The 26,402-nt window shown below is 37.9% G+C and overlaps 1 protein-coding gene across 34 annotated transcripts in view; it reads right to left on the bottom strand.

The window, feature by feature from the left end:
* DLG2 (discs large MAGUK scaffold protein 2) overlaps positions 1–26,402 on the bottom strand; it is a 982,239-nt gene that overhangs the window by 28,381 nt on the left and 927,456 nt on the right. For all 34 annotated transcript variants that reach the window (XM_088159292.1, XM_088159294.1, XM_088159295.1 and 31 more), the window contains 2 exons: positions 23,097–23,273; positions 13,957–14,032 (listed from right to left, as the gene is read on the bottom strand). In XM_088159292.1, coding sequence (XP_088015418.1) covers positions 13,957–14,032; positions 23,097–23,273 — 253 coding nt within the window. The remainder of the gene's footprint in view (positions 1–13,956; positions 14,033–23,096; positions 23,274–26,402) is intronic.

The raw sequence follows: 26,402 nt of genomic DNA, 5'->3' as shown, positions 1-26,402 counted from the left end.
AAATGATCTGTGCTGTCGGTCAGACAATGACCTATAATGCCTCTTATAATGAACATACACACAGGACTTTGCAAGTAATGACCTCCAAGAGAGCAGAGACCTTCTTAAATCATTTAAAGGACCAATCTCATGTGTTTGCCCTTCCTCAAATTGAATACAACAAGTCTTTGGCTCCAGTTCTGCAATGGAATATATTTAGAGTCTCAGAACACAATTTATTTTCTTAAAATTTGAAATCATGGAATAAAATCTGGTTTAAAATATATATTCTGAAAGATGGATACTGAAACTCTCTGTTGAAATAGTTGGATACTCATGTCACGAAAGTTTCATACCACTTTTACATTTCAAGCATATTTAAAGTTTAGTAACTGAAAACAAAGAAAAAAATGCACATGTAGAATAAATGATCCATGAAAATCTCTCTGAGTATGTAAACATTCAATGTGAAATTAATGTGGAGGTCATGCACAAATAATCCAGACAGCATGCAATTTCAAAACAAAGCAAGTATGAAAGAAAGCCAGAGGGGGAAAAAAAAAAGCACATGAAGGATTAAAGTAATCTATGGATGAAAGGAAGACTGACATGCGATTACATCACTTTAATGACCTAATGGATATAATTAAATTAAAATGTGTTCTCTGTGATAATTTCTTTTAGTTTTCCAAAGAAAGGAATGTAGCATGTTAACATTTCTGTTTGTGAAAATGTTGTTTGTCATGATTTATCTGAATTTGACATAGTAATGCTATTGGCATTACACTTTTAAAGGGAAAATATATATATAAACAATAACACCTCAAAAAGCAAGGGAGTTTTAAAATTACAATCACTTCATTACAGCACTTTGGAGTTCAAGAGCATACTATCAAATTAATAAATAAATATGCTGCGTTTCACAGAAAATATACGAGAAATAACACTTATATATATTATTTCGATTTTTTCCCCAACAGTCTAGAACAAAAACTTCAGAAAGTACATTTTCACCAGAAAAGCATGTATTATTTTCACGCTTATGCATGATCTAAGAGTATACACCAAATCAGACAGATATTTTATACTGTTATAGGTAAACTTTTTCTCCTTTTGCAGTTTCAAGTACTGGGTTGCTTTTTAAATATGATATCATTCCACTTCAATTTGGATGATTAAAATTTGGCAATTCACAGCAGATGACTATCATGTGCAACTATGTCACTGTATTTACACCGATAGAAAGCTTTCTTCCTAAAATAAAGCTGATCTGAGTTATATTAATATCCATAACCAAATATGTTTATGCATGGGATAATATTTCTATAGATTAATCAATGTGTATATTCATGTTGATGACCATATATACTGGCATGGTATAGTCAGAGGCTTTATATTTAAAATAACAAAAAAATTGTAAAATATTATAAAACTAAAGTGTGTCTGACTCTGCAAACTTATAGAAATTATTAGTCCTTAGTATTAACTGAATGAGCTTACCAAGTGTTTATTTTCCTAAATTAAGTGCATGTTTATTCACATGGAATCAAAGACAAGAGCCTTAATTTTGGTTTTGTATCCAATAAAGGTGGTATTAAAGTCAGGCTGATGGTCTCCACCTTAAGGATATGAAATCCTGCTGACAACCCCAAAAAAGCCTCTTACAGATATCATGCTTTATGTCTCCAAGGCATAAAGACAAGGGGTTTTGCAAAGAGAGAAGGGGGAATAAAGAATAAAACCATGTTTCTATTGCACACACCATGTTAATTCCAAATTTTGCTCCACTGGTGGAAGAGTAGAGACCAACACTGAGTGTGTATTTTCTTTTTTAAGAAAGGATCACATGTATGAGGATCTGTGGCAAGGTTAAACGCAAAAACTCAGATGTTTATTTGAGAAATTTCATTTCAATACAATGGAAACTACTCAAATACTCTGGAGCCATAGGCTCTGTATGCTTCTGGAAAGCTGTGAAATGGATGTAGGATAAATGAGACAGAGGTGTTTGCCTACGTCTCTCCACCTGATACAAAAGTTGCATGCAACTGGAATTGCAATTGTGATAGCAAGCTTAGCCTGATTCAACAGCATTTGTGCAGGAAGAGTTTCTGAAAGTCAGTGCAAAAGTGCTTGAAAATTGATTCCTTGTAAATCACAGGTTCTTTGCCATGATAATGTAAAAACCTATAATAGCAATAACTCAAGCATTTCAATTGCAGTGAATAACCTGTACAATAGATTGCTTGTATATGTCACTGCCATCACACAGATCACCACTGACCTAGGTAATGGCAGTAGGAGGCACTTAAAACAGACAAGTGCCTAAGACTAAAAGGCAAATGAAATTTTCAAGTTGTTTGACAACAGTACAGTGACATCATTCACAGCACTTGATCTGTGATGGAAAAGAGTCTCCTCAGAAAAAAACAGTGGAGGAAAGTGCTCGCTCATATCCTGGCTTGAATCCCTGTTTGACACTACTTAAGCATAGACTGTGCTTTGAAGAAGCCAAGAAAAATAATTGTGATGTGCACTGTGCACTGTTGCTTGACCAAGTATCCCCAGATGTCCCCGGTTATGTAAGTCTGGGTTAAACACACCAACCTTCCCTGGTTGTGACAGACATTAAACCGCTGTGTGTTTCTCCTTCTCAAGAACTCACTTGGGTACTTTTCTGTGTCAACATCAGTTTTGTATTCTAAAAGCTTTTCCCTCGGCTCAGCAGCCATATATATGTTACTCATCAGCTAACAGAGTAGTGGTTTTTAAAGGAAATTTTCATGTAATATTAAATAAACAATCTGATTTTAAAATCTTCTTCTAGTGGTAAACATCACAAAAACCAGTCTCAGTAATTTGACAGTTCTACCATACTGCAATAGGCAATTATGTTGTTGTTTACTTTGAGCTTCTTCCCAAATTTTTTTTCATAGTGTAGCTGATCCAACCCCTACTTAGTGCAGATGTGCTCTTGACACAGGTTGTCCTCTTTAGGCTTTGCAGAAGATCCTAATATGCTTGGGAAAGATTTTTTATGGTGCTCTAACAGGTCTATTTTCTCAAAGCCAATAAACTCCGAACTCCTTCAGGAATGCTTTCTTTTGTAATTTCATTCAACAAATGCTAATCTTCAGTCATGAGTTGGGAACCAGTGTACAGGACTACCTGAGAGAAAGCTGTTCCAGAGCACTGGCTGTGAAATTCTTTTTTACAGGGTGTAAATTTTATATACCATCTACTTTTAGGCGTGTTTGAGCTATGCTTTAACCTAGTTTTTGTGTTATGTGATTATGTATGTCAGTTTTGTTCTCAGATTGGTCTACCAGTGTATATGAGGAATTAATTTTACTGCTTCTCATCTGCAACGTGGTTTTCTTATTCTTCTTGAATACCTGACTTTGGCCTAAGTTAAATGAAAATCCCTCATGTACTCAGCCTTCTACAAAAATCTGCAAAATTTATTACCAACATTATGCCTCTGCAATCCTTTTCTCTATATTTAGCTGACACTTCTTGTATTAGGGAGATTCATTTACTCATTTGAACACTGACATTAATAACAGATTGGGCACTCAAATGCTATTAAATCCCTATATTTAAATATTTTAATTTTATAGATCTCTATATTATATATTTAAAATCTCTGCCATCATACCAAAAATTTGCACTGACACCAGAAAGAAAATTTTTGTACATTAACCTATACTCACTGTTATTTCTCCTTTGAACTATATATATCACCTCACTGGTTGTATAATGGGCTTTTTTACCTGGCAGTCCCAAGCCATGATGAATTTAAAATCTCAGGTTAAATGACCTGACGAAGTCTAGAGGATTGCCAGTGCAACTGACCCATTCTTGCTTTCCTGATGTAACCCAATGATGTGGCCATGGGTTCACACCCACAGAAAGCACTTCATGGTGTCCGTGCAGACATGCAGAAGGTAAGCCAAGGAGCTCTTAGTGACAGCTGTAAACTTGGCTGTACAGAGATCACAGAGTATTTTCTCTGAGATGTTGATCTTTCATTCTCAGTCTGCACACACAATTATATGCTGGCAAACAGCACTAGCTAACTTCCCTATGACTTTTTATAAGATCCCAGGGGAAGGGCATCCCTATTCTGTTAAATTCAGCCTTTAGTTTTCTTAGTACTTTAAGCCTGGGATACAGTCATTCCTTGCTGAATTTTTGTACCATAATCTGTTATGATATGTGAGAACCAGCTGGGTGAGAAGAAGCTTAGATGAAAATAACTCTGCTTGCTTAGTTTGCCCAGGAAGTTGTAGGGAGATTTGGGTGTTGGCAATCCAAAATGAAAAAGTAAAAGCCTGCCTAATAACTCCATTCTGTCTACATTCTCCAGACAAAGGTAGAGTGTCTTAATATTAATGATTATGAAATTTTAATTTTTTTTTTAAAGACTAAATTTTTGCTTGTTGTCTGCCAGCAACTCTATTTTAATTCCTGACTAAAGAAGACTAAAAACCAACATGAACTACTGGAGGAGAAGAAAGACTAATAGGCTTTCAAGAAAACATGTAAAATCAGTATTTCCAATTTTTCAAACCTGTATTTAACTTGGTACAAGGTATGAAGGGAATACTTTTCTATGCTAATTTGCATACTTATATCATTGTTAACAAGATGAAACACCAACATAAAATCTTGCTTACGTGACAGCCAAGGTAATTTACACGTATCTGCAGGTTGTACACCAAGATAGTGGGAAGGAATTGTTCAAACAGCAGCACTGGAATTGATAGCATGAAAATAAGAAAGGGCAAAGCTCCTTGACAGTGAAATCAATTTGGATGTAGAATAATCTGCCCCAAGGGAAGTGGAAAAGCCTAGATAATTTTTTCACATTTAAAACAAATCTGCTAATCTTAAGTACTGTGGGGAATAACACTGCAGTGCCTGGAGAGAAGGGGGTGGTGAAGGGAAAAGAGCTAAACAACAATCCTCTCCCAGCTCTAACATCTGTGTTTCCGTGACGAGCATCTCAGAGCTGTGCTGCAGTCCAGAGTGGGTTTGGACCTAGCCGAGCTCACTGCAGCCAAATGGGCAGTGTGAATGTCTTCTTCCTCAAGTCTCCAGCTGGAATCAGAAAGTGATGTTTGGCAATGTTGTCCTAAATATTCCTTTACTCTGGTCAATTTTTCTTCCTGAAAAGGAACTTTCCCACTTAGAGCTGATGTATGTCATTAGCTACTGATCCTGCTGATAAATCTTTGTGCATGTGAACTGTCCCAGCACTTGTGCAACAGCGATGTCAGAAGAGCCCCAGAGATCAAAGGTAGCATAGTGTGCACTTGGCAAAGATTTGGGACTGCCTGATCACTCAGACCCACAGATTTTCCTGCAGTACACTGTAGGACCTTTATCCACTTGAACTTCATTCCTCAGTTATGATAAGGTACTTTCTTAAATCTTTTTTAGAACTCTGATTCCCAGTTGACTGCTGGTGCTTCTTTAGGTTTTAAAATGAAATTGAAGGTTTTGGTCTCTATGAAGTCTTTTGAATTAATTTCACTAACAAATAAAGCTGCAGAAGGTATTGGTTATCTATGCTATTAAGAACCACCAACTTGCTAATTTATTTGTTTTTTGTGGAAATATTAATGCAATCAAGTGCTGTGCACTTGTGCAAATACGAACTACTGCATTATATGGATCATGGCACAAAGTAAGTTGCATAAAGACCTTTATTACTCTTACTTTGTTATGGAGTAGTGGAGAAAGACTTACAATACCTACCTGCCTTCAAACTGTACTTATGGAAAGATAGTTGGACAAGATAATCTTTTGAACTTCCTTTTTGAGTTAAAGGAAGTGTGACTGGTGTAGCAGGCTGAATTATGGCAAAGGTCTGGCTCAGCAGACATAAATCATACCAGGCTCTTGGTTTTAATTGAATAAATAGATTTATTTAAGCCTTACAGTTAAAGTTAAAATAAATAAAGGCACGGGCAAACAAAGCCCAGCTCAATCTCTAAATAAGAGACTGGTTTGAGGTTTGTTTAGGAGGTGAAGCTCCCACATCTTGCAGTCTCATTGGCAGGATATCAATTTAGATGGACCGTGGCAGCTCCTGTGTCCCTATAGCCTTCCAAACATGGTCCCTGAATCACTAAGGCAACCACTGATCTGCTTTAATTTAACTGAGTCAGAAATAAAGATGTGACATATAGAGCATCTCTCTTCTGGATGAATGCTGATGCTTAACTCCACACTTCTGGATCTTTGTGTGATGTCTTACTAGAAGAAAACATTGTTCTCTTTCTAATTCTTTGACAATGTCTACTGCCAATACTACATATTTTTCTTTTCAACCAAGTTTTTAGGAAAAAAACCGAGTAACTATGACATTATCTAACATACCAACTTCCTACTATTTAATTCCGGATATTAGACGGCAAGTTATAAAAATAGACCACACATGGAAGTTCAACTCAGCACAAATTTCTGCTGGAACAGCTCAGAAGAAAAACAATTAACTCTCAGCTGTAAACTTTGGTATTTTACCTGTGCTAGCACATTTTCACTGTGTTATATTTAATTTATGACTGATTTAAACATTGCACCATATATCTTTATGTCAGTGACTCTCCTAAAAATCTCTCTTACCTAAGCAGGGATGGTACAAACTTCTTGTGGGATGGGAAGTACAGATACTATAGTCTCTAATATTATGGCCACCTAAGAAGCAACATTATCCTATAAATAAAACTTCACACAGTTATCAGAATTTTAAAAAATACAGAAAAAACCTGTAAAATCTGTAAAATACATGTGTTCATATTGCTCATTAACTGAAAAACTACTCTTTTAGTATTTTCTTTGAGTGAAAAGATGCAAATAGCCAGAAATATTTTTCATCTGGATAAATTCAATAACAAATCCTTTATTTCTCAAATTTTCTACTCTAATCCATTTTGCTTACAAACTGCTGGCTGATCTTTAGAATATGTTCTTCTCAATAAAATGAAATATGGAAAACAGACACAAAGATTTTTTACTTTAATATTTTCTTTCAGTTTGAAAGAAATTTTTTCAAATACTATACTTCTACTGGATTTTTCAAAGAAAGCGACCAAAACATATTTCTTCACTTCAGCTGGGTAAAAGGCTCAAATTTGACCTGACTTTTTTTCACAATTTCTAGAGCTGATTCACCTTCTTAAAATCCAGGATTCTTTAAGCCATACCAGTTCCCTGCCAGAGCCAACACTGCTACCATGACATATATTAAAACTGAAGACTGACTTGTCTTTCTTTATTTTTGACTCTACCTGGACCCAACAGACATTTTTATTAAATTAGTGCACATCTTTGTGGAGTGCCTCAAGATAACCTGGAACAACAAGAATCCATACAGTTAAATTTTTCTGGCTATGTGCTGTTTTAAGTTTCAATTGATTACTTCAGCACATGAGTGAAGAAGATGCTGATGACAGAACTATTTCTAATGCACCTCGGAGAAATGCTGAGCAAAAAGTGCTCAGCTCAAGAGGAATGGTCAGGGCAGCCCAATATTGCAGGCTCAGGTCAATCCAAAAGTGCAGATAGCATCCACTGCCTGGCACCAGCTCCATCATGAAGTGTGAAGACAGAGATGTGGAGGATGTGAAAAGTCATGAAACAGCAAAGGCTCAGTTGGGATTCAGATTTTCCTCCCTGTCCTGGCTACAGAGAGGGGGGTGCACTTTAGTGCTGTGGGCTTGTGACCAAGTTGTTATTCTGTACCACACACATCATCCCTGGGCTGTGTGGATTCAGCAGGAAGAGCTGGGTACCCTTTTCTGGCAGTCATCCAGTGGGAGTGGCTTATTTGGAGTTCAATTTCCTGCTGGCGTTAAAACCAGCACACTCCTATGTGGAAAAAAGTAATTTCCTCCCAGAAACATGCTGAGATCTGATTCTTCCGTGACACTCAATGTTACCCCATTTCAGTGGTCTTAAAGCTTTTGACAGAACTTAAATCCAACAGAGAGAAAACCACAGAATCATGAAATATCCTGAGTTGGAAGGAACCAACAAGGATCATCGAATCCAGCTCTTGGCCCTGCACACCATGTGCCAGACATCTTTGTCCAAACACTTCCTGAACTCTGCCAGGCTGCTGCTGTGACCACTTCCCTGGGGAGCCTGTTCAATGTCCAACCACCCTCTGGGGGAAGAACCTTTTCCTGACACAGCTTCAGGCCATTCCTTTGGATCCTGTCACTGGTCACCAGAGAGCAGAGATCAGTGCCTGCCCCTCCTCTTCCCCTCATGAGGAAGCTGCAGCCTGCAGTGAGGAATCTCCTTTACCTCTTGGGAGTGATGATCCTGTAAACTACAGACTGAGTGCTAACAAGGTCTCTCAGCAGCTTTTTGAATGTACTCAGATTATGGATTTTCCTGTACTTTTATGTTTGTCCCAGTACCAATCACTTTAGGAAACCTGTTCATTGCGTCAAATATCCTTAGAAAAGAAGTGCAAAGAAAAGTTGATCAAATCCACTGTATATGTGGAAAACTTTCAGATTATGGACTACAGAACTGCTTCTCCCTAAAGGTGGAGAACCTTTATACTTAGAAAACTGAAGCCTAGTAAAGAATTGATGTTAGAAAAAATAGACAGCCTAATAAACTGTTATGCTTTTTTTTTTTTTTTCAGTCAGTGATTAAATTGAGATAATTGCCTTTTTCTCTGCATTGATACACCCAGATCTGTCCTGGTAATCCACTAGCACAGATGTGGTACCTGAGAGAGAGACCAGGGCAGGTATGACTGCAGCTTCTGCTTAGTGACAGAGACAAATAATCCAATTTTCACAGACACTCATAGAAGAAGAAATAAAAACAGGGTTAAACTGCAGCAATTCAGCCATTTCTAAGAATGAGGAGAGTGAAGCACTGAAGTGGGCTATTTGGGAAGAATATGAAGTATCTGTGGTGACAGGTTTTTAAGCAGAGATTAGACAAATCTGGGATGTAAGGAGGAGGTTACAGACAAAACCCTCAGGGCAGAGGTGACCACCAGAGGTTCCTAAAGACAGTTTGGCTTTGTTTTGATGACTAGGGATGAAAATATAATGATTTTCTAGAGCGTAAATGGTTTGGAAATACGTGGGTTTATTTGTTTGGCTTTCCCTCCTGCTCCCCTTCAAATAATGAACTGTCAAAAGGTGTCTTCTGTATCAAGTTCTGTTGGTCCCTGAATTTTGACACTTGGAGGAGAGATTCATTAAATATGCAGAGGGTTTTGTTTACCCCACAATACCAAATTTGCTATCTCAGTCAGGTTTTGCTTTTTCCTTTCATGCCTCAGTGCAATCTTGCTAAAATGGCAATAAAGCAAGATGACCTTACATTTCAGGCATCTGTAGGATCTGTAAAGAGAATCTGCACATAAGAAACATTATTAAATGCTATCAAACTTTTGACTGTCGTAATAAATTCATTTGGAGGCAACTGAAGAGGCTGGCTGGGTGTGATGTAGGTGATCTGCCTGGAATCTGAGAACTGTGGCTGACAAGCTAAGTGAATAGGAAAAAACCCTAATGGGTAGTGATGGAGCAATGTGGTGTGGGTCACAGCCCAGGACCTGCACTGCTGATGAGCAGCAGAGCTGGAAGGGGTTTTGGAGGGATGGGGCAGTCCCTTTTCTTGGCAGGCACCTCATCCCTGTTCAGCACCCTGCTGAGCAGCATCACCAGGGCAGGCACCACCTGGGAATGCTTCCCAGTAAAGATGGGCTGAATATCTCCCCACACCCTGATACACACATTACAGATGGGGATTGTGGGAGACATCACCTTCATTTCATTGGGAAATGAAATAGAGTATTTGTACATAAGACAATATTCTGGAGTCACTGGCAGATAAGGTGTGAAATGAAAAGGCATGTGGTATAAAAAAGCAGTTCTCTGTATAAAATTAAGTTTTATCTACATGTTTCCTGATTTTTCAGCAAGTCTCTGGAAACGGGCAATACTCATAAATATTAGTTAAAACTGAGGTGTTGCTAGAAGTCTTTCCAAGAGCTATGATTTCAACTGCAGAATATTTTCAAGAGACAGCCAAGGAAGTGTGTGTGATCTGACAGGGAGAAAAGCAAAAGGTGCTATTTTTGTCTTCTGAAAGACCTGTTGTAATTACAACAGTAAAGAAAAAAGCTGATTACTGGCCAATCTCCTTCCCCCCTGCAATATTTCTGTCACTTTACACTCTTGTTTCATTCACTAAAAAATCTGAAAAGCCCTCAACAACTGTGGGTTTTAGGATTAGAAAAGGAAAGGCTATTTTTGTTCAGTCTGAAGCCTATGGTATAGAGAGTTACCAAGAATTCAGTATGCTGTTTTGGTAGATACATAACCCTGTTCACAGCTACTCACGTGCTCTGCTCCTTTTGGTGCAAAGGTGAGCATCAGAAGATAGCTGGGATATGATCTTGAGTTCAACATAGCATAAAACATACTTTTAAATGAAGTTTGTGCTTACATAACTTCGTTAACTTCCTTCAGCAAAAATATCAGACATAAACATTTAGGCTGCTCCATTTTCCATTGATTATCCATAGACCAGTGAGCCCAAAAGAACAAGAAAGCAAATGCTTAGGAAATCACAACTGTGTTATCTTAACTTTTTTTTTTTTTTTCAAATGTGTCCAGTATCCTAGAAACCCTGTTCTTTGTTGCAGCAGAGAATGGCTGTAGGGAACCAAAGCAGTGTTGTGGTGGATTTGATGCACCAGCCACCTTCAGTAACAACTGCAAAAACTGCTCAAGTTCACTATAACAATTACAAGAATGAAGGTAGAGGCTGAACTTGATGAACACAATAGAAGCACAATCTTTGCTTGGTGGCAGGAAACTGCTTATACCTGTATTTTTATTTTTTCCCTACTACACAGATGTCTCTAACTGGTCTGGTATCTTTGAAAGTGTTAATGGTGCCTGGGTCCTGGGGATGTCTCTGAGCCTGAACTAATAAATTTCTTCGGGTCAGAATAAACAGAACATGAAAGAGAAGTAGCCCTATTGGTTAAGCCAGAGATCAAGTAAGCCAAGTAGCTTTTTGGCACTGTCCAATAACTGATGTTTAAAAGGAAAAGCAGAAGTAATGTGATCCTTTCCCTTTTACAACTTCTCTTCTTGAAATCAACAGTTAATATGTTCTGAGTTACATGACGGAAGTTTTAAAGTTGTCATTTGTTTCACTACTTGCTAACCTATCTAATTCCTTTTCAACTTATTTTTTGTGCAATACCCTGTAATAATGAGCATGGGAATTTAATTATGCATTGCATGGAAAGGTACTATCCTCTGCCTTATTTAAACTTGAGACCAGAAGGTTTCCCTAGAGCTGCCTAGTTTTGATTCCCATTCCCTGTTTCTGTCCATCCTGATTTTGTAGACTTTAATTTCACAAGGCATGGATTGGAGGAGTCCAATGAAACAAATCTAAAGTCATATAAATCACATTTTTAAGAAGTGCTGAACTAATTTTATAGATGAAGTGGCATACAAGTTTGGCCTGAAAAAGAGGAACTTTGGGCTTTTGGAAAGATTATCTTTTAGCTTTTCTCACAAACAGGTTTGTCAGCTGTATTGCTGATTCCTAAACACCTTTTCAGTGAGACACCAGGAGCTGATCAACTACAAATGTCGCCCTATCTGTAACACTTTCTTTGCATCTTATCTCCAGATATGGGACTAGAAATGAGGTATAAACAGATGAAAAGGCATAAGAATTTATAAACCCATAGAACAATTAGACAGTTGCTATTTTAAAAATCATAGTTATCTTGAAGAAATTTTTGGTATTATCTCAGGAAACATTTGCTGTGGATTATTAGCTCTTGAACGTTTCTTCTACAGGGGAAGAAAGGAGTCAGGGCTAGTGAGATGATTCAGGTAAAACTGCAGTAAGGTACACCTTTACCTGTTCAAAACCCCCAAAGATTCCCTGTATTTGGTTAAGTTTTTTTAAAAATTATTTTAATTTTTCAATTATTTTTAAAAAATGCTTCCATGCATTCCTATCTGAATTTTAGCTTGATTTTGAAACAAAGGTGTTCTTCTGGGCCTACTGCAGTCCTGTTTACCTGGGCTAAATTTCTTCCAAAGTTGAAAAAAAAAAGTAGAAAAAGTAAAGCGTGGACTCTGAGACATTTAACACCACTTCTTTTTGGACACTGAAAGACCAAATGGAAATAGTGACACCTAAAATCCACATACATACGTGTGTACTCAAATATTTCATGTGGAAGACTTGGTCCCAAATGGCTACAGTAGTCATGCTCTGTAATTACACAATTTCCTAAACACCGAATTAAACACTGATGTTGAGTGGCTGGAAGATTAATGTTACACTGATGACAAAAATGGAAAAACAATTTGGGGAATCAAGAGGTAATTAAATTCTTGACAGAATCACTTGAAAAGGGACCATTAGTTATTTGAATGAATTATTCCCCTGTGGCTTGGATTATATATGGGAAATAGACATATAAGAAGTGATTTCATCGGCAATATAAAACTTATTATCTTTCAAAATAAGTGGCAACATTAATATACAGGGTTGCATTGCTAAAAAAATGGGATTATGACTTCTGAAAAAATGCTATGAGATGAATCAGTCTTTTCTAACTGCATTTTATTATATATTTTTACCAAGTTATCTGCAAATGCAAATAATGTACAGTTCCATGTGCCTCATAAGTCTGGAAAACTTGTTTCAGTCAGTACAATAATTCTGCATTTGCATTGAATTCAGGAATTCTTCTATAGAGCAGAAACAGGGAAGTATTTGCAAGTGTGAAATACTATTTTGCTGGCATGTAGAGACTTGGGAACCCCTGTGCTAGGAACTGTGTGTCCGCAGAAGAGGAATTTCTTACCCTGCTAAAGCTGTCTGAAAGAACAGAATAAAGGAATTATTAGTATTACCATTATGGAGGGAAACTGAAGGAAGAAGAGATTAGGAATGAGAATTTCAAACTAGGCAGAAGACCCCTGGGTCAGTAGGTCTGGAAGGGACCTGCTGAACCACTTAGTTATTTCCCTTGCTAGCACCTACCTATGGCCGTGTGTGCTCATCACACAGTCTTGGCCCTGCTGTTTTCTGCAGCCAAGCAGCATTTTTCCCTCATGGCTGCTGAATCTCTGCCTCCTAGTTTGCTTGCAGAAGCCCTCAGTTGTAAATTCCAAACATGCCAACTGGATGGGTTTCAAAAATAAATCCCTGCAAATGTCAAACATTCACTACTGCTACAACTGCAAGCTACACTTCAGCAGAAAAATAAACCTTAACAGCCAGGACTGTGGGCATTTCTCACGCTGTAATACTTGCCAGCCAGATGGCACCAGACAGGATAGTAGCCATCAGGCTAAGGAGAACTGCTGACTTGGGCACAATAAAGCAGCTCTGTGAAGAGGCAACAGCAGAACACTGTTCTGTCCAGGCAGCACTGGTGGGATGGAACTTTGTGTGGTTTGGCCATTGTGTCTGGTGTGAAACACACCTGTGTTCAATGTCTGTCACAACTGTCAAAGCAGAACACCCAGAACCTATTTTTTTATATCCAGGACTCCTTAACTTACAACCTTTTGTTTGTGATTTAACAGCTTTTGAAGCCAGGGAATTTACACTTCTGGTCCTATTTCATTAAATTGCTATCCATCTCATTCATTTTTAAAGCCTTTTCTTCTCTATCCATCATTTAATTAAATTACAGCTATCATGGAATGCTCTTTATTTTCTTACTATCTTCCCCTTAGGAAGCACTGTAATTCAGTATTATTATAAAAAGAATATTTAGTAATTTCAAAGATGATATCAAACAAATCTCTGATCTACATTTCACTATACTGCAAGTCTTGGTTGCAACAACCTAAATATTCCTTATGTCGCTAGAATTTTTTCTGCTCTGGATCAAACAATTGTCAGGTGCAATTTCAAAAGGTTTCACTATTTACGTACCCCTTTTGCATCAATTACACCGGGTTTCGCGTTGAATTTCACCGTCTTCAAACGTGCACGCTCCTTTCTTTCAACTCTGGGGAAGAGAAAACACAAATGAAGAAACATTATAGCAGCATTTTGTATGCAACATTTGATACCTGCTCTCCCAAGACCATTGGCAGCTTACAATACCTAAAGTAAGCATTTAAAGCAAATTTCATACATAGAAAAAAAGAGGCCACTTCCTCAGGCAGGCAGCCGTTTTCTGGCAAATGCAGGACTGGGTTTGTGGAGTCTTAGCTGCCCTACATCAGCAGAACAGCATTGCCTCCCAACACACATGGGAGTCTTGGAAAAGCATGCTGAGGACAGATTTGCTCTCTCTGATGTAAGCTGTTCAAAAATCAGGCAACATTTAGAGTTCTGTGGTCAGAGGAATGAAACAAGGACATTTCCTTAGGCACCTTGATTAATATGGACATTAATGTGTAAGTGATGTTTCCTACCTTTGCAACATCATCTACAGAATCTATCATTGACTGGCTCAAGTAAAAAAATCTGATCATCTACCTGAAACTGAAACACTAACCCTATTTGTCTAAGCCTGGGGATTGCTCTAGGAAATCTCCATCAAATCCTGCAAAGCTAGCTTATAAGAGACATTAGTACACATTCCTGTAAATCCCTTGCTTTCTAAGCCTGGGTAGTAGGAATTCATAATTTCTGATAATTATCTCCCAAAATACAAACTCTAGTGTTTTGATAGAATGATAATTAACACAACATGTTTCCTTCTGTCTGAGTAGGCTTATATATGCCCTCCTGAAACACAGTGAATGCTGGTTACTATAGCTACAGCTTAAATTTAGATAAATGCATTTCTCTGTAAGCATGGAATATTCACATGGAAACAGCTCAAGTGCATTTTTCAAACTAAATCTATGTTATTAAAAACACATGAACAGTCTTAAACTTGAAGTAGCAGATGAAGTCCCTTGGTAGTACCGGAAAGAAATGAAGACTTGAGGCTGTGTAATTGCCTAAATAGGATGGATGTCTTCTGAGGAAATAATTAGCACAAATGAACACAATATTCTACTTATTAATCTGTATTAACATATAAACTCATTCCAGCCCTGCCTAACTTCCTAAAACATCTGCTTTTAACTTAATTTCTTATTCATTGCATAAAGAAATTTGGAAATTAACCCTGAAGAGTGAATCTTATTTATGAAGTTTGTCATAATTGCACTAGCAGCCATGGAGGCATCGCTGCTATTTTTCTAGAGGCATAGCAGACAGACGAGGAGCTGCAGAAAAATTCTGCATTGCTTTAAGAAGTATTTAAGTAATGCCATTAAGTGCCATTAGTCCTTCAGGCAAACATAACAACAATGTTCATGTATGCTCAGCATGCTTACTGAATATTCCAAACATTTCATCATCTGGCACTGTATTAAGGGTAGCACAAAATGTTGCCTCCCATTACAATTTGTGTGACACCTTCCACAATAAAACTGTTCTCACTTACTTATAATATAGCTGAAATGTAAAATTACAAGCTGAAATGTTCTTTGTCTCAGGCTGACTGCATTATCGTTGCTGCCTGAACTGTCAGTAAAATGGGTCAGCTGTCAGAAAAAGGCAAGGGCAAAATAAATGGGTTTGCCCAATTTATAATAAAATCTTAAAGTTCTTCAGCTCAGTTGCTCTATTGCCTTTCTGTCTTTGGTCTGGCATTTGCATTGAGGCAGTGGGTTGCTCTGGTGTTAGGAATATACCTCTCTTTTTCCTGAAGGAATGAACTTAAATTTCTGAAAAGCTTTAGTTTTACAGGCTCCGGAGAACTCTTGGAATTTAGCTTTGGTTCTCCAAAGATTTAGTTTTTCTTGAAACGGTCAGGGTGCAGGACTTGAGTGAACTCAGATGTTCTTAGAATTTCTCATCTGTGCTACTGGACATTTTTGTCAGACAATAGACAGAGCTAAAAAGGGAACTGAACTGGTGAAGATACAAAGTTTTGAATCTCTGTTCTTTTAGATTTGTTGATCCAGCTCTTAGAAAAGGCACTTTTAAAAGGAACACTAATTCAAACACTTTTACCACTTTTTTTTGCAGGCTTTTAATTTTTATATTTAAAGAAAAAGAAACTTGACTGTCTTTTTTTTCCCCAAGAAGAAAGGAGTTTACTTGACAGCAGCTGACCACCATTTGAACATTTTGATCCATCAGCTGAAGAAATTGCTTTCCAAGAAAGAAATTTTTCACTTAACACGGTTTTCTATCACCACTGCTGGGCAAAGAAGGATCATGGGGAGTTGTGCAAAAACATGGAGTGTAGGGGAGGACTCCTACCTCCCAGATTTGCAGCCCTGACTTGCCTGATGTACACATTGCTGCCATGATCCTTTCTAATTTTATATTTGCCTGACGGAGCTACGCCTAAGGGATAAGGAAAGCATGGCTATGATTTCTAAAACAACTTCATGGCTAAGTCCCATTTTCAAAAGAGCCTGAAGGGTCACTGAAACTCAAAGGGGTTTCAAGAAATGTTAAAAGAAACTTACATCCAGTATCACCCTAGCACAACTTGTGGGGATTTCACCTCCATCTTCACACCCACCCTCCAAGTACAGCTGCGTGCAGAAACACTGCTGTGCACAGGGCAATTATCTAAAATAATCTGAGATCTGGGACAGTTGGAGTATACTCTGTATCCTCACTTTCTCTCGAAAACATTCCTGGTGATAGATTCCTCTTGGCCCTTTTTATTTCAGAAATGGTCAGGATTCACTCTCTTCTTCCCATGTAAAGCTAGAGAAGTGGAGCAGTCCATTGAAAACACACTTCAGCTTTCAGTGTTTCCTCACTAGTAAGTTCAAGATTTCAGTGCTTTAGGATACTGTCGTCTTCTTACTCTTCTGAGGAACTAATTAATGGGATGCAACACTCACTGCAATGCAATGTCTGCCTGCTTTTGTGTTTCTGGGCACACATAATTGTTGAAAAAAGGCCTGTGGGATTTTTCAAAATGAGACTCAGTTCTTCATAAGTGCTGCAAACAAGAAAAAAATCAAGTATAACTCAACAAAACATGAACTGTGATCACACACTGCTGGACCACTGGGAGTTTTGTCAGTGCCTTCCTAAAAGCACTAATCAGTCTTCACAGTGGTGAGGTAGAATATCAAGTGAGAAATGCTTTAATCTTCAATTACAGCATTCATTGCTGATGTAGAACATGGATGCAAATTGCAAACTTGTTTCTAGAATGAAATAAAATGGTAACAGAAGCCTAATTTGCACAGATTTGGCACTGAGCTGTTTTGCAGGATGAAAGTTGTTTCCAAATCCAGCAGGAGTACTGTAGTGAGGAGAGTTAGAAAATATAAGAACGTAATGTAAAATGGATACCTGAAAGACCTTGCTATGTCTCTTGTTGTGCTTCACCATTTCCAGCTCACCTGCACTGTATTTGTTTTGCCTGCCTATCAAGTGAAAGATAATTGAAAATATGTATGCACTATTTATAGATCAAATACGTGGTCTCAGTTTGTAGCTTTTTATTGCTTCCATCTCTGCAAGATGTGAGCTTACCAAGACATTCCCTCAAAATTATTTTGAAGCATTCCTGAAGCGGCATTTTTGCACCACACATGCATTTTTCAGTAGGAGAGAACGTGCTCTGGTTCAGCTCTCCATCTGCAGGGGCTTGCTTATAGAAAGCAGCTCAGCACCTGGTCAATATTTATGAGAAGCAGACCTAATGACATTAGGAAGTGACTTCTCATAAAATTGTAGCACAACCTTATTCTGTCTAAAAGCTAACAGCTGTTTTCCTTCAGCACAGAAGTTTCACATCATTGCAAGAGCACAGGAAGTTTATACCTACACATACATACAAATTTCATTCCATATTAAATTTTTCCAATTAGATTAGTGAGTATAGACAGATAAATTATTTTAGACAAAGCTTACCTGATTATGCCATGTTAAAAAGTTTTATCATTTAAGGATTAAAATGTTACGGGTTATTTAGAAAGGCAGATGATTTATAGGAGACCATTAAAAATAAAAATCATTTGAGTGGATAAACATGCCCTTCTGCCAAGCTGAGCAGAACAACAAAATTTAAGTTGGCTTTTCACCCACAGGGACTTCTGTGCTGGGAAAACCTCTTGTTCCTTGTCCTTAAATGTTTGTGAAACATTGGGTTTTATGTACGTTTCCTCCCACTTTGCTCTGAACGGAGAGCATGGCAACATGTACATGTGGCGAGAATGTTGTCTATTTGAGAACACAAGAATCAGGCTAGCATTATTACAGTTGGTAATAACAGAGATACAAGTTGCATAACTTTGACAGTCAGATGTACTTAAACTACCTGAAAATGGGTATCTTACAATGATGTTCAGTCTGACAGCAGTTTTGTGCCTGCACATCTGAAGGACAACTGAAAGATTAGTGTAATTATTTCATGTTTTAAGGCCAAATCCTTCCTGGCTGCAGAGGGAGCAGCAGTAAAAATGGTGAAAATTTATGCTCAGCCATTCTGGGACAATCTGTGTGATATCTCAGGCTGCATTCCAGATCCACAGACTCAAGTCAGGCAGATATACACACACCACAGAAAATACTGAGGCTTGACATTCGTGAGGTGGGGGTTTGCTGTTTGTGAAGGGCTCGCAGTGTAGGAGCTTGTCCCTGTGCAGAGACTCAGCAAGGAAAAAAGTGAAAAGAACTGGAGGTGTAAAATCAATGCTACAGCACATTAAAATCTATTTACTATTGAATTACAGCATCTGTCTAGGAATGAAATACACTCATATATGTATATTGGCTTCATGCATTTTGTTCATTCCCTTTAACTAATATGAGTGTTTCCATAGGGAGGGAATCTTGGATATGGGCTGCTCAGCTTGCTGCTGTCCTTTTATAGGAAGCTGGTTTTTTATATGGATAATAAGAAGGGCAATAAGACAAATAAAGATTCTCATGATCAAAAGCACAGATTATATGTAAACTCTAAATCTATCTATCTATCTATCTATCTATCTATCTATATGTAAATAATCCAGTGTAAATCTAATTCTGTTGCTCATTCTAGTATAAATAGCAGTTTTCTGTGCTAAGGGAACACTTCACACATGTAACCATAGTGCCCAGGCAATACTGCAGGCTGCCTGAAACGTTGGTACAGGGCTGGATGTTATGTCCTCTCACCTTGGAGACCCTGTCTGATAAAATTGTGCTGTCACCTTAAACATAGCTTGGATAAATCTTTTGGCTGTGGAACCAAGAGAGATTTGGCCTGTAATCATTATTAATTAGTACTATATAACAACTATTTGGTGATGGTTAAACCACAACTGAAGTGGTTTGCATCCTCTCATCTCAATTCCTATGCTTCCCAACATGATATAATACCATACCAACTGTAGATCATTTTATTTGGTTTCTACCCAACTAGCTACACAGTCCTGTGGTTGAGAACAACAGCTATAGTCAGACAATAAATACACACTGACAAATGGAAAAAATGTTGTTTTCAGGCGAAGAAATGGTTGTAATTATATTTAAGAACTGCAGGATACTTAAATTTTAATTTTCTTCAATCCCCACAGAGGTCATTGGCTCACTGCTCCATGAGATTTGGTCCTTGCACGGACCAGTGGAGAAACCTGGGGCCACCCTCACTTCTTTGTGCTGCTTCTTTCAGTAACACCCTTCTGGCTGCAGTGCTGCCCTCCAAAAACTCTCACTTAAAGCCTGACTTGGCAATTTAACTATAAACAAGGCAACAAATCCACATGTTGGCAGAAGCATTGAAATCTGATGACAAAAAAAGCTTTCAAACTCTATTAAATCACTAAGAGGTAAAGTCTGGTGATGTATGCAAAAACCTGGAGACTAATGAGTGGCAGCTCCTCTATAATTCTAAATTATTATTTTTTTTTTGCTGGTATAGTACATAAGTCAAAGGGGAGAAAAAGAGTAAGGAGTATTCTTTTTGATTAATCATTCCCAATTTCTCTAATCAGCTCATGCTAAAATGTCATTGTATGATGGACTCTCCTGTAAAAAGATAAAAAATCTAAACACATTGAAAGCAGTTATAGCAATTACCATTACACAGCATCCCAAAGAAGAAATATAATGAAGTTGTTAGGACTTTGTCTGTTTATATACATATGGATACATATTTGCATACATAAATATATATTTGTATATTGATACATATTTGTATACACAAATATACATTTGTATACATATATACACAAATATATATATACATATACACATATATACATATATGTATAAATTAAAATAGTCACTGGTTTTCAGAGGTATTTCATAATGATTTCACTTATGGGAAATGCAGGAATTTTATCTTAGCTGTTGCTAGAAAGAAGGGAAGTAGAAGTAACACAGACAGCTAAAAGACTCAACCTGGCTCTAGTAATTCCTGGATCTGTATAGCCTCTCACTGACCCAAAGTGCAAAAAAAAAGTTACAGTACGACAGGATAGGGTTCCACAAGCAGAAAAAGGAATCTAAACACAAAAGAAAATCCTTCCAACCATAATCCCCCAAAACCCCCAAGACCCTAAAAAAAAAAGAACAGAAATGAATTGGGGATTGAAAAATATAAGACAAATAAAAAATTCTTCAATTTACAACATTATGGCCAATGTAGCTTACAGGACAAGCCAAACAAACAGCTACAGATGTTCTTATCTTCCTTCCTTTCTTTTTTCCACAATATTTTACTGCTGGATATTGCACATGCTGTATTATATACAAAGCAATGCCTATAGAAATAGTCTCATATAAACTATAAGAGACATGGCATCCTGGAGCCAACAGCTTAAATGAGGATTTCCATGCTGTAGCTGCTTATATTTGGTCAAATGAATTCCAGGACTATTCTGTTTTAGATTAATCCTCTTACAGACAATAACCCACACCTGCAGAGGAAATTCAACTCTGAATTAGCACAATCTGGCAAGTATGATTAGCTTTATTCTCTCTAACTCAGCCCTGTGTGTGCTGATTTCTCATCCTCCCCTTGGGTGGTGTAAATGACTGCTGAAGATGCTGGCAAGAGCACATCAGTCTCAGGCTCTGAGGAATCATCCAGAACCCACAGACAGGAAACAATATTAACTTTTCAGTGCATTGGAAAAAATAACCTTGTACAACTGAAACCTTTTTTGAAATAACAGCAACCTCCTCCCACTCAGCTCAGGTGTATCATTACATTAATGCAGACAGAAAATCAGATGCCATTGATTTTTCCAGTCCCCTCAGCTTCACTAGTGAAGAATAAGGATGACAAGTGGAGAGCATGGTAACTATACCTGCATCTTTTAAAATTCAAGACTCTTATTTTTAGGTTCTAACCAACCTATTTTCATATAGCCTTTTTTTTCCTTTCTTTTTTTTTTTTTTTTAATTATTCTGTTTTCTCCCAGTGTTTCCTAAGCCACATCTTATTCCTAGGCTCTATTATATGCCTGACCTTGACTAGAGAACCTCTACCCTTTGTCCTTAAAAACACCACTATGTGAGTAACCCAATAAGCTTTGGGCACACACCACTTTTCCACTTTACAGGATATACAGTTCCACATTTTAACTAGCTGCTTTGCTTTGTCCTTTTTTCCTCTTTAGTTGTTTTACTATGTATGACAGCTTTTTGCACCTTTTCATAGAAGGCACCACACAGGAGTGAGCTTTGTGCACATACTTTCCTTAGCATTAAATAAACTCCTCTCTCTACCCATGTATGGTCCAATCACGTAATTACAGCAGTATTTACTGTAGCAATGAATAGCAGGCAATTATTCCTTTTTCAATATCTAGAGACTAAGTCTGGTTAATGGGCACATTTTCCATCTTGAAACTTATAACCTAACCTTATAACCTAACCTTTTTTTCTATCTATTACAGAACACCAAAATTGCTCTTCGCTGAAAAACCAGGTGTGGATGCTATTCAAACATGATCATTAGTGAAATTAAGGTCCTTTCGGGGCTCATGTCAACAAGGTATTTGATGGCCTTTTAGTTTACTTTTACATGATTTAGAACAATGAGTACCATAAGCTCTATTAGTAGCCTGGCCAATTCTCTTGAAACAGTAGCAGATGCTCAAGGGAGCATCAAGCATCCCATTTCCCCATTATAAAAATGGTCATGATCATTTTTACACTAGTGCTAAAGCAGAAATAGCTAGGAATAGAAAGTTTATACAGCATTGCTGTAAAAGAGAAATGTAATATGCTTTGGCAGATTTAATTTTCTTCCTACCCTTTTAGTTCTTGACCTTTCTATAGCAACTATCAACAGAGCCAGGAAGTAATACTGGTTTGTGTGCTACTTCTGATATTATCAGAGCCTTGTGGCCAATTTTACAAAAGCATCTGGGCAGAATAAACAATACGAACAGTGAGGGAGATTCAGATATCTGTTCTCTCTCCAAAAGTCACCACGAATCCATCACAGACACACAAAGATTCAGATTTTGCTTGGAGAGCAGATGAAAGTTTCTTCATTTACATTATATAAAAAATTTACTGTGATATTGATTATCCATCAGTTTCCAGGCAGGCAGAGATTAAATCAACAGATTTTGAAGCCAAAGATGACCATTATATAATTTAGCACCATATTTTACATCACACAGGCTGAGAAGTTTAATTCTATTACCCTCTCAAAAGAAAGACATACAGTCTTGATTTGAAAATGTCAAGACATTCATTACATCCTTCAGCAGTTTGATGCAATGGCTAATCACCCTGACATTAAAACATGTGCTCCACTTTAAATTCAGAGCGAATTCCCAGACTCAGGTTCTGGTTATTCCTTTTTTTGCTGAAGCTCTTTAGTAGACAGCAATCTCTCCTTCTTTTCCCTTTTCTTTATGAAGTTACTAGTAATTGAGTCACCTTCTGAATTTCTATTCAGTACAGTTATACACAGCCTGAATGCTTTCAATCTCACAGCAAAAATTGTGTCTTCCAACTCTTGAAATACCAGTGGGATTTTCCTTTACTGCCCCGTTTTGCAGTAGATTGACACACCCCACCTTTGGGAAAAAGAAATAAGTACTCTAAGGTAATGGCCAAAGTGGTAAGAAGGAGAAGGCAGCACTCACCTCCTCTTGCTGGGTATGACTCCCATCTCCTCACTGTCCCCCTCCAGAGTGACCCTCCTCGCCTGCCACCATTCGTCATCCGAGGCGTTGATGACATGAAGGATGTCTCCATACTTGAAACTGAGTCCTTGGCTTGGGAGGCCACTGTCTTTGCTCTTGTCATAGTCGAACATGGCTCTGTGAAAGGAAATAGTGATTAGATCAGTCTGGATATGTTTACTTCTGAACAATTAATCATATTTTATGTCACAGGTAACCCTTTCTCTTTTCCAAAGGGAAAGGCCTGACTCAGAGGAAAACTATTTCCACTGTGAAGTAAGTCTTTACAGAAGCCTCTTCTTTTTTGTTTTCCTGTAAGGGAAAGGGATGGTAAAATCTGATACCAATTTTCAGCTTATGCCTTCCAGTCCTATGCTTGGCACCTACACCAGGGTAGATGTACCTCACTTTCTGAGAATAAGACCCTGCAGATGAATCCCAGCAAGTGCAGGTCACTCTTTGGAGTTACCTAGTTTAAAATCTTGGTTTCTTACAGGAAAAAAATACTTGGGAATATTTTTCCCATGTAAAATATTGTTTGAAGGTGATGCCTATCAAGAACTGATGTTTATTTCCTAAAGGGAAAATAATATTATCATAACCCTGGCTGCAGAAATGTTATATCAGTAAAATCCCAAGAGGTGTCTAATAATTCCTACTCTTTTCACTGTCAGAAAGAAAGCCATGGCAATCTTTTCACTGGTAAACACTTTTGTGAGAAGGATTTGATGTAATTAATTGCTGTGCATTCTAGTGTAATTGCGAAGAATGATTGTAGCAGTTTTATGGGTAGATATAAAACACTCAAAGCTACTTATCATAATGAGAACTTTAAAAGAAGTTATCAGAATTGTGATTGTGCAACCAAAATAATTTAAAGCTCTCATAAGCACCAACTGTGCATGGCAAATCTGGTTCAGGAGGAAGAAAAACGCTATTTGAAATTTGTCTTCTTTAAAAGAGTTTAAAGTCTTGTATTAACATCTTCAGAAATGCCCAGATAATTTCCTTCTCTGAGGATGAAGACTGCTGAATTTTACATAATCCATAAGCTTACTTATGCTTGTGCCTTTTTTGGTAAATGTTCTTGAAATGCAAGTACCCTTTGGGAAAATTTAATGGCTTAGCAGTGGAAAAGTTATTTTAAAAACCTGTCTATATCTTATTAAATATTTACATTAATAAATGACTCTTACTGGTACCAGGTCATCTGCTGCTTCTCAACTACAGCTTTCTGTGAGGACATCTGAGGAAGAAGCTCATTAATCCAGAAGCAGTTAAGTGTCATTAGACACCTCAGTTGATGGCACCAGATCCTTGGGAGATGTCAGTGCATACACAAAGAGGCACACAACACTTCATCCTGTGGGCATTGCCCTTGGCAGCAGGCAGCAGTCAGACTTTTACCACAGCGCTGAACAATTGTCTTAAAGATTCACTGATTAATTCTGCACCTTGCCATGGGAGCTGTTCAACAGCTCCAAACCCCTAACCACACAGTTGGCCATGCTGGAAACTGGGTAGGCATCATGCAATCCTGATTCCAGGCATCATCAAGTCACTCAAAACAAGGGACAATATCTTCTGTTACAGAGAATAAGCAAGACTCTCACATCCCTGACGCAAAGCATTCCCTGATGCCAAACTGGAAATGCTCCATATTTGGCAAGTATTAGATGAAGGTTGTCTTTCAAAAGTTAAGGAGTAGAAAGTAGGACAATATTCTTTGTCCTTGAACAGACATTTGCACCTCAGTAGCCCACATATTGACTTAAAATGAGTCTGTCATCGTCTGGCTGGTGTTAACGATGAATGCAGATGGCAATGTTTGCCACTGACTTGCTTTGATTGGAGTAATCATGTGCATTGCTAATTAAAATGAGATTATAGATCTCAGACAAGAGACTTTTTGAGCACACTTTTCATTGAATGAAAGATTTTGTGGCTGATGCTCTACAGATGTTGATTACTCCATTAGCAAATGAAAATGACATGAGAGCTGACTTCAGTGATCTTTCCTAAACATTTCAAATTAAGAGTCAGGTCTTGATAACAGCTGCATTTGAGCTTAAAACTTTGATAACATTTCTGGCTCTGTAAAACATACTTTCGTGGTTGACTATTGGCCCAGCTATAAAGTATTTGGAGATCTTCACTCCAGGCATTGTTGACTACTTTGGGCTATAGAGAGACCTAAGAGAGGGACATGCCATTTCCAATTTTCTACCTGATGAACACCACACAGTTCTGTTTGTGCTTGGTTTTGAAGATGCATATAAAAAAAACACCTCTGCATCTGCTGAGTGTCAACTGAAGTGATACAAATTGAATGCAGCCAGACCTCTTGCTTGGTAAAGGAACTGGGCAGAGCAGACAGAAAAAGATGCCTTTTCCCCTTTGCTCTTTCACGTTTTTAGACAATGACATCCAAGGATACCATCTGCAAGCACTGAAACTTTCATCAGATCAAGGTCAGCTCTCAGCAAGGTCTCATTCTGTGCAAGCTTCTTCACCAGGATAACACACTAAGGGCTATGTTGGATACCCTAGATAGGTTCTGCTGTGCCAGGGAGAGTATCAGAAGAAAGGTTAAAAAATAGTAGCACCTTTGCTGAATATTTTGAGTTGAGAAGAGGACATAAGCAACACAGTCCAACAAGAAACCCACCCTTGCACAGAGCACCTAACAGCCCTCTCTGAGAGATGAGCACCATCGTTTCATCTAGAGAAGGATCAGCATGACCAGGACCAGACAAGTACTCTTCTAAAATGAGATATTTAATAGAAACAGGGTTATTCAAATCATCCAGAGGGTCTAAACCAGGAAGACATGTCACAATGCCTCTTTCTCTCTGTGATGAATTAGAGGTATCTCCCCAGAACACAAACACAATAGTGCAGATAGTGGAGAGGCTGCTCAGCAGAGCTGGTGAGCTTTCTGCCCTTGCTAATATGACTACATGCTTTCATCTGGCTGAGGCTGCTTATTCATGGGTTGCTTGGGCAGTTCTTCACAGCCCTGAGCTCTAACTCATTTTTAGTGTCTTTTACTGCAGTATTAAGGGATCTCAATAATCTTACAACATTTTAATGACATTTATCTAACGGTCTTAAAAGCTGACAGCTTCTTTTTTTTTCTCCACAACTTGTGAAAGTGCATCTTAGAGCACTGTTCTTTCAGGTGTTTTATATGCTCAGGAGCTGCTTGCATCCACTGTACAGCCATTTTTTGGATCCTATAGGACAAAACCAAGAGATTTCTCTGTG

Source organism: Sturnus vulgaris, chromosome 2, assembly GCF_052056855.1.
Source record: "Sturnus vulgaris isolate bStuVul1 chromosome 2, bStuVul1.hap1, whole genome shotgun sequence".
NCBI lineage: Eukaryota > Metazoa > Chordata > Aves > Passeriformes > Sturnidae > Sturnus > Sturnus vulgaris.
The sequence above is the reverse complement of the archived record's forward strand: the minus strand, read 5'-3'. Positions and strand labels throughout refer to the sequence as shown.